Raw genomic sequence first — 15584 nt, 5'->3', positions numbered from 1 at the left:
AAACAACAAATATAGATTGCCATAAATTATTGGCTACTTATTTTTTCAACAATAAAAGCTTTGGCTACTTCCAAAAGATTTCTAAAAGGAACTAAAATAACGTAAAATTGAGTTAATTCACCACCTGTACCTTATCGTTTTGAAGGAGACAGTACGACTGTTTTTGTTTTGTTTTTTTTTAATATTCAGACGGTTCTGTTGTTTTCATGTAAAAAAATGCTAACAGTTTTTTCCTTTGTTTAGTAAATGCTATAAGTCTTTTTCCATATACAATTATTAGCTATTGTTTATAGCCGGTAATCGTATGTCCACTTCAGGAATGCTGCGATAACTATAAAGCTGTATTCTTCAGAAGAGCTGTAAGGTAATTTACCAACAAAATATTTTTCTTTACGGTTAGATGGATACGGAATTTTTCTAACATAAGGGAAAGTTGAAGTCAGTGATTTCAAGAATTTTGCTATGTCAAAGAGTTTACTCTTTTCAGAAATACAGAAAAATGCAGAACTCGTTGAACTAGTATGTAACTGAAGGATAAATCTGAATACACAAAACTGCATTATAGAATATGAGATGTTTAGAATAAAATGTAGAAAAACATTTCGACTTTATAACTTGAAAATGATGCTCAATTAAGCATGTTATGTCATAAAATATTTTCTGCCACTTTTGTACTTTCTTGTCTTGTAGCTCTAGTCTTGATCAACCGTTGATGCATGATTTCAGTGTTCCGCTTTTAGCTTCTAGAAATAGATCAACATTGCAAAAATAGGCAGATAACTTATTAAAATTTAGTATTCATGAAGCAATATGTCATTCATGTAATGTAGTATCTAATGTTTATAATTCATGTAGCATAATGTGAACCAAAATAAAAATTAGTATGGATTTTTTTTACAAAATATGCATAAATGCACACTAATATGGAACTTTATTTTAATGTTGTGAGTTTATAATTTTGCTGATAATTAAAATATTTTAAATAGCAACTTTCTGAATTAAAATAACAAATTCAGTTGTACTTTTTTAATTCCTCACGGTTTGAAATTCAGAGTGGCAACCTCGATCATTTCCTGTTTTGCTCCATTTAGTTTTTGCGAATTAGGCTCAGTACAAGGAACACGTTGTTTGAAAATTTTATTGTTATTTTCGATTTGCTAAAATGCCTCAGATGAGTGTTTCCGAAGTATTATCATATGATGAGGTAGAGAAGACCGAAGTTGATCATAAATCTGGAACTGAATCAGAAAGCGATGATTCTTCTCCCGAAGCCGATGAAGGAGATGGTGCAGCTCAGGCAAGCGCTACTAGCCAGATGGCTCAAATGGCTGGTTTAAACGAAGAATTAGTAAGTAAAGCCAAACAAAGTCGAGGGGAGAAGAAAGCACGTAAATTAATGTCCAAGCTTGGCCTGAAACAAGTGCAAGGTGTATGCAGGGTAACTATCCGCAAATCTAAGAATATCTTATTTGTGATTACTAAGCCTGATGTATATAAAAGTCCTGCTGGTGATACTTACATCGTTTTTGGTGAAGCAAAGATTGAAGATTTGAGCCAGCAAGCCCAGATGGCTGCAGCTGAGAAGTTCAAGACTCCTGAAACTGCTGGTCTTGGAAGCGATGGACCATCTCAAACAATTGCATCTCAGCCCATTGAAGAAGAATCTGAGGAAGAAGGAGAAATCGACGATACTGGAGTGGAAAGTAAAGATATTGAGCTTGTCATGTCACAAGCAAATGTTTCTCGCAGTAAAGCTATTAAAGCTCTTCGCAATAATAGCAATGATATTGTGAATGCTATCATGGAATTGACTATGTAATTTCATTTGAATACTTTCTTATACGTGCAACTCAGTAATATTATGTTCTTAAAGCATAACTTAAATTCTTGATATGGATATGTTCATACTGTTCAATATCAATGTGTTGAACAAAGTAATTGTATAATTCCTTTTTTTTCCCCTAAAAAATAAAAATATTATGACATTCTTAATAGTTATGCTGCATGTCATAAATACACATTTGAAGTTCTTACTGATTTTTAAAGTTTAACTGCAGGTACACTAAATTTTCAAAAGAGTTATTAGATGTGTGTATTACTTTTACGTCAATGAAATCTTGAGCATTTTAAAATGTGAGTTTCCATAAAAATGAGAAAGTTTAGCTGGCCAGTGTAATGTAAATATGACCTAATAATAGAATATATCTTATATTTAAATAAGTTTAATTTATTTTCAACTTTGAGTGAATTTACAGTAGCCTTATTTATTTGCGAATCATGCTAAAGTTGAAAAGTGAAAAAGATGATCAGTGGCTAGTTTTGAATATGTGAATAAATACTTTGTTCAAGATTTATGTAATTCTTCAGTATTTGTTATTATGAGTTTTATTAGAGGAAAAGTTGAATATATAAAATTAATAAGGATATCAAAACTTTGTATTTTACCATATGAGAATTGTACATTTCGGTCCAACTTCTCTGCGAAATTGCAACTAGAATTTTTTTGGTATCTCAAAAATAATTGTGCATTTTATAGGTTGAAGTCTTGCTTCTTCATGCGTATTTAGTTATATATATATACAGACTTAATAACTATCTGCTTCAGAGCCATATTTGAAAACTACATTGTTTATAATTTGGAATTTTTCTAGATGTTTATTTGACTAAATCTGGTCAGATGGATTCAGGATATAAATTAATAGATACCAAGACAATGTATCATTTATTAATGTGTAGCCTATAAAATATGTCATGTAGTTAATTGGTGCAGTTATTAAGCTGACTATATGATTTTGATTTTAAATATTTTATGGAATAGCTATATTTCAGTCAATAATAAAACAAAGTACATTTATTACAATTTTTTTCACTAATTGTAGCATGATTTGTGTGTCTTAATTAGATTCTTTCATGAATTCTGAAAATTCATTGGTCCTCAGTGGCATAATGAAAGATTTGAAGTGGAAGGTTATTTTAAATTTCCTGTTTTAAAATTCGTTGGGATGACATGGAGGATAATCAGTTGTTCAGCTACAAAAACAGTGCAGCTCTTTGCACTTGTCTAATGACTTTCTTAGGATTCACTATATGTTGCGTCTTTTTTAGCTGTAGATAAGTCGTGGCTTTAAAAAACAAAAAATAAGCTCTTGATCTTGTATGGATCATGTTCCTATAAGTATAATTTAAATATAGTAAAATACAGTAATGCAATGAAAGCATTATAAGCTAGTCCTTAATTATGCAAGGAAGTTCTCATATTGATTCAAAGGTAATTGATGGTATATGACATATTTGCAGGACAGACAAGATTACAATATTAATACTAGGTTAAGTAAAATTATTTGCTTTTTTTCGCACTGTTTGGATAAAAGTTTTGATTTGCAGATATTTCTTACCACTTAGTAATGACATATTGAAATTATAAAATTAAAGGGTTTTTATCGGCAGAGAATCTGTTGACGCCGTTGCATTTTTACTCGCCAAGCTAGCGGTTCGTCGATGATGAGCCAAGCCGTAAAAGTGATTTTTAGTTCATGTAAATTCAAGTTAGCAGGCAAAACAATGTATTAAGCATATGGTAGTAAAAATTCTCAGATAATAAGCATGTAAAACTAACTGGTTAAACATGATATACGAAAATAAATTTGTATTAAATTCAAGTTAGCACAGAAAAGAATATATTAGCCTAAGATAATATATAAGCATTTATAACGGAATTAAAAATTCATATAAAAAATATAAATTAGTATTAATGTTCTGAAAATACCCGGTTAAATGTGATAAACGAAAAAAATTGTCTTAAATTCCAGTTAACACAGAAAACAATATATTCCTTACACCAGCAGTGGTTTGCTAATTTTGATGACCATGGTGATGCATCAAACTATTCTATCATCTTAAATAATCAATATTTTTATTTCAATTTAATCATCTATTTCTGCCATTCTCTGAAAGGTTATTGTTAGAAAAGCATTAACAATATTTTATCTTGTTAAAATTTTATGCCATAAAAATTGATTTATTCACTTAATTTTAAATGACAATAACCAATAATAAATATAAAAGTATTACTTAATTATTTAAAATGCACATGTACATTTTTGCGGCCTACGGAAATAAATTATTTTAGATGTTGGAAACCTCATGGTTCTTAGAGCTGTTAATAATTAAGAACACAACATGAATGTGTTACAAATTAGCATTCACTCTTGGCATATTTGCTTCCTTTCATCCCGAACCGAGAACCGGCATCTATCTACAAAAATATTTCTATCTGTTCGTTGTTAAAAAATTCAGGAAAAAAAAATAATAAATAAGAGAAGAATTATATAAATCTGCAAATGCGAACAAAGGCAGTGATAATTCAACAAAATTAACGCAAGAGGAATAGTTGTAAACTTCGAACAAGCGAATAGGATAAATCCGCTGGGTTACCAGGTTTGAAAAATTATCGCCAAAGTTGGCGATGTTTACATTTACCGGGTTCTCTGTGGACGTGCTTCCAAATTAAAAATACAGAATGGTTGCTTGTGAAATAATGGAGCATCTTGTCTTTAAAGGGCTGTTCCCACGGGTTTATCTGAGTCAGTTCCATGTGTTGACTACCTCCACTATGCCTGCAGTTCAGATTTTTCAACTTGCTGTTCTATGGGAAAAAAACTGGTTCATTTGTGTCTGTTAGTTCAGATAAACCCCAGTGGAAAATGGCTCTTAAGAGAACCAGAATTTACACAAACAGACTTATATGAACATTTATTTTCTTTTATTAACATTACTTTTAATATAAGTTGTTTAAGTTGTAATTTCTTGTTCAGTTACAAGTCCTGTAACTGTCATCTCTCAAGAATTCTGAATAAATTATTGATTGAAATCTTCTCATTCTCAACAACTTTATCACTTTCTTCATAATCGCTTAGCACAGGCGTGGGGTCTATATGACCGCGGCAATATTTTAGAACTGCAAAACTGTTTATGTTATATAGTTATTCTTTTCCTTTTCAGAACTTGCAAGTTGACATCAAATATAACTTTCTAAATTTTTATTAAACTCTATAAATTAGTCTTTTTTTTTTTAAATTGGGCTGCGGTCATATAGACCTCACCTCTGTGTTTACGTTACTTTTCTCTCGCGCGCGATGGAGGATGGCTTTATCATGACTTGTAAAGGAACTTAACTCTAGAGGTTTGACATACTTCGGTACTATGAAAAAACTAAGAATGAAATACAAAGTGAAATTTTTCCAAATAAAACGAAAAGTGAAGGAGCTTCCCCTTATGCATTCACAGATAGCATTTTTGCCTCCCAAATTAAAAAGTGTTATTCTCATTTCTTTAACCTTCCAGCACGCGCACTGGTCAATTTTATATGAGCGCGTGAACATCGTATTTTTTACAACGTCCGTTATTTTACCGTTTTTTGACACGAAAAATGACAGAAGAGTGAATATTGATGTTAAATTTGTTAAGAAATAAAATATTAATCTTATTGCAAAATACAAATATCACCTTCAAATATAAGTAAATTATTTTTAAGTTCTTATGTTAGTGAGATGGAAATGCAATGATGTATTTCATTATAGAAAATTTTAAATTTATTATTTAATAATTATATTTTAAAATTGAAGCCAATTTTAATATTCATCAAAGGCAAGTATAGACAAATAAAAAGGGAGAACACCTTGGTAGGAAAAAAGTAAGTTTAGCATTACTTACTTCTGCAAGGAAATTTACTTCTTACTGGTTACAAAAACGCACTTTAAACTTTAATATTTTTATTTATTTCTAAAAAATGGAAATAAAAAGAAAATAAGGAATGGAAATCACTATGGTTCTTCCACCCAAAGGTTACTTTTTCTTCATCAGATAATATTTGAAGAATGCAAGCAAAATCAGCTGGTTGCACATATTTTTTTGCCATGAAAGGTTCGAGTCCTGTCTAGGGCATTGCTCATTTTTCATATCTCCTGTGTAAAAAAAAAAAAACTACTAATGTCCCTACGGTGGCACCTAAACTAAAAAAGGTGGTGGATGATGATTCTTCACCACCAGGATTTGGCGACTAGGTCCCCTAATCCCCAGTTGCCCTTTAAAAGGGGGAGTATAATGAGGTATTTGTCCCACCTTAGCATGCCTTTGTGGTGTAGTGGTCAGCACACTCGATGCATATTTGAGAGGTTCGAGTCTTGCCGAGGGCATTGCTCATTTTTCATTTATCCCAAATAAAAAAAATAGTAATGCCTCTACAAACTGGAAAATCTTAAAATTTGTGTGGTTTAAATTCAGCTGGCGACCAACTCCAATAGTTTCTGGTTTTCATAGAAATTGTAATTCTGCCTGAGCCCCAAATAAGAGGAGTTTCTGTTTTTAATTGTTATATTTAAGTGTTTGTCATTAGATTAACTTAATTTATTATATATTTTTTCATCTTTGTTTATACCCTTCAGTAGGATACTGACACTTCTAATGAAACATGGTAGCTGATTTTAGTTTATACCGTTCTTTAAACTATCTGCAGACATGACCTTGGAACATACTCCATAGCATATTTTATATTCAAAGAATTCTTGGATAGTCTTAATTGCAGCATTGATTCTAAAAAGGCTTCGTTACATCTGCATTTCATGGCAAATCCAATATCTACTGATTAAATGATGGATTTACACTTTCAACTGAAGGGAAAAAATGAAGATATTATGAAAATTAATTCTTACATGATAACAGTAATAATAATAAACTGAATTTAATATTGAGGATCAAATAAAATAGCTGAGGAATAATGCAATTAGCAATGCTAATTAAGTTAATCAGAATCCTAGTAGTTCTTTCTTTATTCTTCACTGTTATGTTAATAAAAGAAAAATGTAAAACATTCCTTTTGAAATAAATACGGGTCTTCAAACTTCACTCAGTGTGTGCTGAATTAGGCAAGATAGGAAGATGCTGCCTTTCCCTACAGCCACCCTAAGCTGAAAATTAAATTAGGCCTGCTAACTGATCGGTGTTTTAGGGTAAACTATAATTATTCAATACTATCAAAGATAGTGATGTTTCTGAGCCAAAAAAATAAAATAAAATCTCAGGTAATTGGGAGAAAAGCTTTTCTATGGCTCACTTTATTTTTGCTAAGTATCAGCTTCATTCCTACACTCTGTGTGTTGAAGAAAGACATTTTATGGGAGGTTCAGATAATAGATCATTCTCATTATTGAGCATCCGAACTTTAGACTTTGTGTTGTATTTAAAGAATCATATGATAAGGTATCAATATTGAAAAGCACTTCAGAAAGATTCATTGTAAGTGCATTACTATAGAAAGGGGAAATAGCCAAATTAAAATGCCGAATATTACAGATTAAAGTTATAAATTTACGGTACATGTACATAGTAAAAAAAAAGCTCTCATTTAATCTTTGAACCAACGCAAGTGCCGTTAGATCAAAGGTTGTTTTAAAAAATAAAAAAAGTCCCATCATTAAAATGAATTTTGATTAAGGAGGATTTTACAATAATTCTTGACATAGCAAGTTAACTGCTAGAATATGATAAGTGATTAAGTGAATTATTCAAATCATTAATGAAGGTATTTATTTATGAATGTTGTATAAAATCTATTAGTTGATTTTAGCTTAAGCTATGAGATTAAAATTTCTTACAGATATTTTTGAAAATCTGGGTAGTTAATCTTAATTAAATAGCAGCTTAGCTGACTATTTGAAAAATCAGACTCTCTGAGTGAGAAACTGGCCATGTGGCAACAACATTATGCTATTGAAGTTTATTTCGGCTATAAATTAACCAAAAAATCCAGTTCCAGTCATAATCTATAACTCAAAACAGCCTTTTATGAAATTTATTGTGGTCCAAGCAATTTTTTTACTCCTAAAGTTGACCGAAAATGCTTGCACTGATGGAGTTGCAAAATATGTAACAGAAGGTTCGTACTATTATATGCTGAAGGATTTTGACATCTAAAATTAAAACTATTGTTAAATTACAGATATTCTTCCATTTCCATTAGAAAACCTTTAATTTCTCGTATTGGATTTTATTCCCTTCCCGAATTTCACAAAACTGTCATTTCATTTTGCTCTGCTGTTTCCACTCAAAACCTTTTCATTAATGCATTTAGTTTTCAAAAGAAAGTGGAGCAATTTTTTTAATCCAATGTAATATTGAAGCAGCCATCAAATTCGAAGAATTTTGTTCTCTGTATTATCAGCTGAGATATATAAGACATATTTTTTTAAGTAATGAACGACATTTTTAACATAACAACATATCATGAAAGAACTAAATTTATCTGCAAAAAATTAAAGCTTTCAAAGTCTTTAATCTGGACCTCAAAGCTACAAACTTTTTGCGCACGCATAAATGCATAATGCGTTTTACGCATGCGCATAATACGTTTATGCATGTGCGTATGGTATAAGCTAGGCTAAAATTATCTAATTATCTATTTCAGTTAATGTTGCAGATTGCGATGCTCCTTAATCTCCTAATTGGAGCCAACTTATTTTTTGCAGAATGTTAGAGCAATTTTATAAAAAGTAAGCTTGAACTTTCAATTATGTCAAAAAGAGTTTCCAATTCTGGAGCTGCCAAAGGATCTACAAAGCGAAAGCATGTTTCGATGTCAATTTAACAAAAAGTGGAATTGCTGCAAAAAATGGATAAAGGCATGAAGAAAGTGACAGAGTCTAACCATTCCGAAATCTGTAAGTTGATCTGTCAGCACTATCCTCAACTTCAGGGCAGATGTTTTTATTTTATTCAGCTTATAATTCCTTACTAAATGTAGTTTTTCATCTCGATGTACTCCAATATGATTTAAATCAATTTCCTCGTCGTTATAAATATCACGAATACACATCAAATAGTTTTCTGGTTGCAATTTTCTAATTTCGACTATGCGTAATGTATGCTTTACGCATGCGCGCATTGAAAGAAATGTTTAATAAAGTAAACAAATAAATATTAAGCTTTTTTTTTTTGTAAATTTTGATACCCTTTAGATCATAATTGCTCATAATTTCATAAATTACGGTTTCATAGTTTTAATTGTATAATTTCTGCATGCCATCTTACCAAATTTAAATTGATGATCTATAATCCGGAATCGCCGAAGTCCCGATGAGTTCGGATTAAAGACTTTGTACTGTAATATGTTTAACATTGGCAAAAAAGTTTAGTGGAAAAATAGATGGACAATTTTAATTTAATTTTGCAGTTAAAATCTGATGAAGGTGAAAAACTTGTTAATTTCCTTATGAACAACAAAATAAATTACAGTAAACGCCTAAAGACAAATTCTGAGTCAACGTATTTTTTATGCTTTTAGATATTGTTTAGACATCCTCAAATGAATGTTTTAAGCTGTAAAAGTAATTTTATTTAGTTTATTTATCTCCTCTAACTTTTCTTTTTCATTAAGAATGTTATCGACCTTGCAGTTGCTTTCGCAAGCTGTGAAAGATCCATTCTTCAGATTCATTAGACAAAAATGCTAAATCTTATTTATGTACGAGTATGGCACAAGAAAGATTTGTAAAACTTGTGTTAATAGCAATTGAAAGTTATGTATATGAGGAATTAAATATAAAAGAAATATATTTTTTTACTTTCGTTCATCTGAAAAGTGTAGAAATAAAAATTCATATGTGGAAAAAATATTATTTATTTAATTAAAATTTATGCATAAATTTTCAACTAAATTTTTGATTGAAATATAATTTAAGCCTTTAACGGTAGTGGTATTAAGTAATTCATGTTTCCCAAATATTTGAGATAGCTCTTGGACTTAAATATGTTTTGGGAGCTGATCTCGTTGATGACCATCAAAGGGCTAATTGTTTAAAATATGGTTTTGTTCTATTATTTTTTCTAAATACTCTTTTATTATAAAATAAAAATAAAATGCTGATCTTAAAAGACGCTTTTTTTTATTCGCAGGTGGGCACAGGCCCTACACATAGGCACCAAATCATATTTTGTAAATATTGTTGCGTGTGTACGGGTTCGTTATGAAATGAATGCACAAGTCCGATGAAAAATGAATAAAAATTTATTATTATTACAACAAAAATGCTTAAATTTTCTCAAATTATCATGCAGTATTACAATATCTCACAGTAGTTATCTTTTAACTACTCAAATGTCCAATAGAACGTAATTCAAAACAACTAAAGAACGCTAATCCGCGAATTCGCTATAATCAACAACAGCAGTTTTCTAAACAACAAACTAAGCAACTACTCCAAACTGAGATGTTTTCCTCCTTTTATAAGATTTTAAAATCACGCGCTAGAATTTTCCAGTACTTTCTCGAAATCAAAAAAAGATATTTATTTATTTAATGCACGCGCTCTTGTATTTTCAATTTTCCGGCTTAGCTTTCTTTTAATATTCGTCACGCGCTGCACTGCGCGAGAAATAAAACCATTTAATTTATAATTGAACTAACATTAGCTTTTTAAATAGCAAATTCGTAACACTGCCCCCTTCCCAAGGACTGCTCGTCCCGGGCAGTACAATCCCTGGACAGGAAGCTAAACTTACAACTGTGGCATAAATGCATTAATAAGCATTACATTACAATATTAAACAACATGAACAATAAATGCAATAAATAAAACAAATCAAATGCTATCAAATACAAATCAAACACTAAATGCAAATCAAATACTAAATATAAATCAAATCAAATACACATTTAAAAATAAAATGGACCATGATCTTATACTATTTACAATTATTTACATTATGTACTATGGCCATAGTAATGAGCTAACCTGTCGTAAGAGTTCGAAGACTCACGGATCCGAACCACGACGTCATTCGTGTTCAGCACTGTATATAGACCATCCGAAGGTGACTGTAATTTAGGACTCAGTCCTTTTCGTTGAATCGGGTTCCACAACCACACCTTGTCTCCTTTGTTGGATCTATGTCTAGTAGCTCTTGTGTCGCATCTGGTCTTCATTTTCTCCGTCGCCAAGTTGACTCGCTTTCGTGCAGAACGGTGCATCCCCTCAAACCGGGCCTGGGCGTCTTGGATGTGTTCCTCAGGCGATGAAGGCGCATGGCGACTAAACAGGCGGTCACAAGGCAGACGAAGGTCTCGACCGAAGAGCTTCTGAGATGGAGAATAGCTGGTAGTCTTGCGTTTCTTTTCGATCCTGGTATGATTTCGGCAGCTTCCCGAGCTGGATCTTTCGGACAAGGCGTCGGCATTTCCAAGTGAGGATCTCTTCTGAGGATGGATAGTCATGTCACCAGATGCTGAAAGCAGTTTGTTGTTTTTGAAGTCTAAGGAAAAATTGTATTTCCTTAAAAAGTCCAATCCGAGTATGCATGGATCTGTGATATCCGCCACATAAGCCGTGTGATGGTAGGCGGCACTTCCAAACGTGATGTTTACGTTTAACTTCCCAGTTATGTCGATCTTATCACCAGACGCAGTCTGAAGGGTAACACAGGATGGCGTCCAAATAAGTTTATCTTTAAACTGTTCAGCTAAATCTTTCCTAATGATGGTAACATTAGCTCCTGTGTCAATGATCATATCGCAAGGAACTCCATCGATATTCCCATTAATGGACATTCCGTTACTGTTGCCACTCACTGTATAAATTTTAAGCGCTTTAAAACAAGGTTTTTCATTATCTGACAACCTCCGTTCCTCGATATGGTCACTAATTTGTTTACTGCGTCGTTGCTGGGAAATGGTCTTATTTTCCGTAACTCGGGGTGTTCTGCAGTTTCTTCGTATGTGGCCTTCAACTCCGCAGTTCCAGCACTTTAGAATTAGTTTCTTTTCACTTCTGTTCCGTCTCAAGCCACTGACTTGTCTGGTAAAATCATCTGCTTTATATTCCGTACCCTGGGGTGTTCTGCAATTCCTTCTTAGGTGACCTTCACTACCACATCTCCAACACCTTAGAGGCACTTTCTTCTCGCTCCTACTCCGTATCAAAGCGTCGACTTGTCTGGCTAAATCATCTAAACGAGCCATCAGTTGATCCACTGGCTCATGGACTCGCACAGCTCTAACTGGGTAGCGATCTCTACTAGTTGCTTGCTGGGCTGCCTCGAACTTCATGGCGTACAACAGAGCGCTTTTCAGATCTTTAACATCCGCCATTCGCAGTGCTTTCTGTATTTCAGGGTCCCGGATGCCATCGACGAAATATTGCAGCGACAGGATTTCCCTCGTTTCTCTCGGGCACTCCGTAAAGGCGAGGTGGGACAGCCTTTCAACATCCGTGGCGAGTTCCTGGAGAGATTCGGTGGGCTTCTGTTGACGGAATTTTAATTGAAGCCTGCTGTAGTCTTTTAAACATTTCTCGCCAAAGCGCAGCTCCAATGCGCCGGATAGAGCTTCGAAGTCAAGTCTTTGGTTTTCAGGAAGCGTCTGCAGGATATCCGCTGCGTCTGCTCTCAGCGAAGCGGCGAGATGACAGGCCTTAGTTTGGGAATCCCATCCATTCGCATCCGCCACTATAGAAAATTGTGTTTTATACACTTGCCAGGAGGTCTTCCCATCATAAGTGGATAACTTCAGAGAGGGACGAGCAGGCATCGGTAAGAATTTAAAATCATCACTCTTACTCCCAGCCGTCGCTATGAATTTCTTTAAAGTTTCCAGTTCTTTGGCAACCGCAGAAATCCGGTCATCAATTTGTTGTTCGATTTGTTTCTGAACGGAACAAACTCTTTCTTCTATTTCTTCTTTAACAGAAGAAACATTTTCCTCAATTTGTCCCACTTTATTCTCAACCACATCTATTCTGCCTTCGATAGCATCGAATTTGGTTTCTATTATGCAGGCAATTTCTCTTTTCATTTCGCATTGACTTTCTTCAATCTTGACTTGAACAGCTTTTATTTCTTCTTTAACAGATTCCTTAACTACTTTTATTTCGTCTTTAAAAGTTAATTGACCAGTTTGAATGGCCTTCATTTCTTCCTTAACGGATTCTTGGCTCAATTTCATTTGTTCCTGTGCCGTTTTCATTTCTTCCTTAAGGGATTCCTGGCCCAATTTCATTTCTTCCTGTCCCGCTTCAATCTTTTCCTGTACGGATTTTTGACCAGCATCCATTTTCTCCTTAATTTCTTCTTTAAAAGATGATTGGCCAACTTCCATCTTTTCTTGGAACGCAGTAAAAGCAGTAATGAGCTGTCTCAATTGTTCTTCGATCCCTCTTGTTTATTGGCATTCAAATCCCACTTCTGACACCAAAAATTGTTGCGTGTGTACGGGTTCGTTATGAAATGAATGCACAAGTCCGATGAAAAATGAATAAAAATTTATTATTATTACAACAAAAATGCTTAAATTTTCTCAAATTATCATGCAGTATTACAATATCTCACAGTAACAACAAACTAACTAAGCAACTACTCCAAACTGAGATGTTTTCCACCTTTTATAAGATTTTAAAATCACGCGCTAGAATTTTCCAGTACTTTCTTGAAATCAAAAAAAGATATTTATTTATTTAATGCACGCGCTCTTGTATTTTCAATTTTCCGGCTTAGCTTTCTTTTAATATTCGTCACGCGCTGCACTGCGCGAGAAATAAAACCATTTAATTTATAATTGAACTAACATTAGCTTTTTAAATAGCAAATTTGTAACAATATTCTTTTAATGTCAGCAAATTTTTCATAACTGTGAGTGATGTTTCAGTAACATTTAGTTCTTTTTTACCTGTGAAATTTAATGTAGATATGAATTTCTACCTTCGTATTGTAGTCACACTAATAAAGTTACTCACAAAATAATTATCACTATTGTAATATAATTATAAGATTGTATTTTTTTGGTATGGAAATAATTATGCTGTTTTCTTAATCTCCCCTCCCCCAGGGGCAACTCCCACTATTCTGTCTAGGACCTATGTGTAAACAGACTCGACTTGAATAATTAATCTTCACAGTGCTTAGAATTGTCGTTTATTCGGTGGCTGGTTCAGGCTCGACATCGACAGTATTGGTATTGTCTTGTCTGCTGCTTGATTGTGGGGGCATGACATGATTATACATGAAGGTTTTCCCTGGGAGTTTGGTCCCCCTTTGTCAACACTAAGAGACAGACCACATTAATCTATGTTGTTTTTATTGGTGAATGCATTATTGAGTAGTGTTCTTATTCCCAGACTTCTGCATTTCTGTTCACCTGAGTTGATCGGGAGATTATGCCTTCTTGAATTGCCTCTAGGGGTTAGGGAATTATAACCATGTAAAATATCTTTAAAGAAAGCCAAGCCTGGGAGCTCCTTCTCCCTAGTGTGCTTATAAGGTATTTCTCCTTCTTTCGTGATGTGGTGGTTTGCACGCTGGGCGCGTATTCCAGAAGTCTGTGGTTTGATTCCCGGCAAACGCGTTGCATATTTTTTATCTTTCCGGCATCGAAATAACCTAATGTCCCTACAGTTGTGGATGATGATTCTCCACACGCAGGATTTGGTGACTGGGTCCCCTAAAAACCCCCAGTTGCCCTTTAAAAGGTGGAGTATGTAAGGTATTTCTTCTGCCTTCGTGGTGTGGTGGTCTGCATGCTGGGGACGTATTCCAGAGGTCTGTGGTTCGAGGCCGGGCAAAGGCGTTGCATATTTTTCATCTTTCCTGCCTCGAAGTAACCTAATGACTCTACATGCTGTTTCCTTTTTCTTTTAATAATTGTTCAAAATAAAATTTAAAATCATAAGTATAAAATAACTTTCTTAACTATAAATAAGTAAAATGATATTCAACTAAACATTTATATGGATCTCATTAATGAATTTTAACACACCAATGGCTAAGCGTTAAAATCACGGAACGCTGGTAGTTTGTCCTGGATTTGATTCCAGGCAAATAGACTCTCTGCAAGGGTATTTTTATAGCTTTCTCCATGTGTAATATGAGTATGAGCCAGTTTGTCTTAAAAAATCCCTCATAGAGGCATCTCTCCTCTTAGACAGAAAGCCCTGAATTGCTTTGCCATAATTAAATAAACTAAATCAAAACCATTAACCTCTTTGCTCCCAGCGTAATGTATAGAGATCGTTTACACATTTTTATAATGGTTTGTATTTTTATAATGGTATACAACTCATTTATATAATATTGTACATTTTTACATTTTTATAATGGTATACAACTCATTGTGATAAAGAAATGGAATTTCAGCTCTACTCTTAACTGCGCCCTAATATCGCCAAATGTGGCGATATGTGTTCTGCGCTGGTTTTTGGCGCGATTGCGTGTTGTATGGCAAACCTGTTGACGTTGAAAAATCTTTTGCTGGAGTTATTTAATTGCTCGTTGGTTCGTATCGTGAGTGTTTTGAAATGGCCTATGTTGCAATGACAGACGCAGTAGCAACATTTCAATCGCGTATTTTAGATTGTGTGGAAAGTAAATTTAGTATTAAAAGGTACGATGTTGGAATTGTTAACGAGTCTTTTGTTCACGAATGTCTTTATGACGATTGAAGTGTATTTTTGGAATTGGGTATTAAATTTGTATTTGTGGGACTTTTAAAACGGAGTCCGAAACGCAGAGCTGCTATGAGAGCTCGGACGAAGAAGGGCGTCTCT

At 33.5% G+C, this 15584-nt stretch overlaps 1 protein-coding gene across 1 annotated transcript; it reads left to right on the top strand.

Moving 5' to 3' along the window:
* Positions 1-1064: 1064 nt before the first annotated feature.
* Positions 1065-1992, top strand: LOC118187740 (nascent polypeptide-associated complex subunit alpha-like). Its single transcript, XM_035358017.2, has one exon. The coding sequence runs from the start codon at positions 1163-1165 to the stop codon at positions 1817-1819; it is 657 nt and encodes a 218-aa protein (XP_035213908.1). The 5' UTR covers positions 1065-1162; the 3' UTR covers positions 1820-1992.
* The last annotated feature ends 13592 nt before the right edge of the window (positions 1993-15584 follow it).

The sequence above is a fragment of the Stegodyphus dumicola genome, chromosome 4 (assembly GCF_044657685.1).
Source record: "Stegodyphus dumicola isolate Sdum_Otavi_A_Nest chromosome 4, ASM4465768v1".
NCBI classification, from domain to species: domain Eukaryota; kingdom Metazoa; phylum Arthropoda; class Arachnida; order Araneae; family Eresidae; genus Stegodyphus; species Stegodyphus dumicola.
This window is presented reverse-complemented; position numbering and strand designations above follow the sequence as displayed.

Bases quoted from the DNA above. Each gene is read 5' to 3' on its own strand.
- LOC118187740 (XM_035358017.2), top strand. From the start codon at position 1,163: ATGCCTCAGATGAGTGTTTCCGAAGTATTATCATATGATGAGGTAGAG.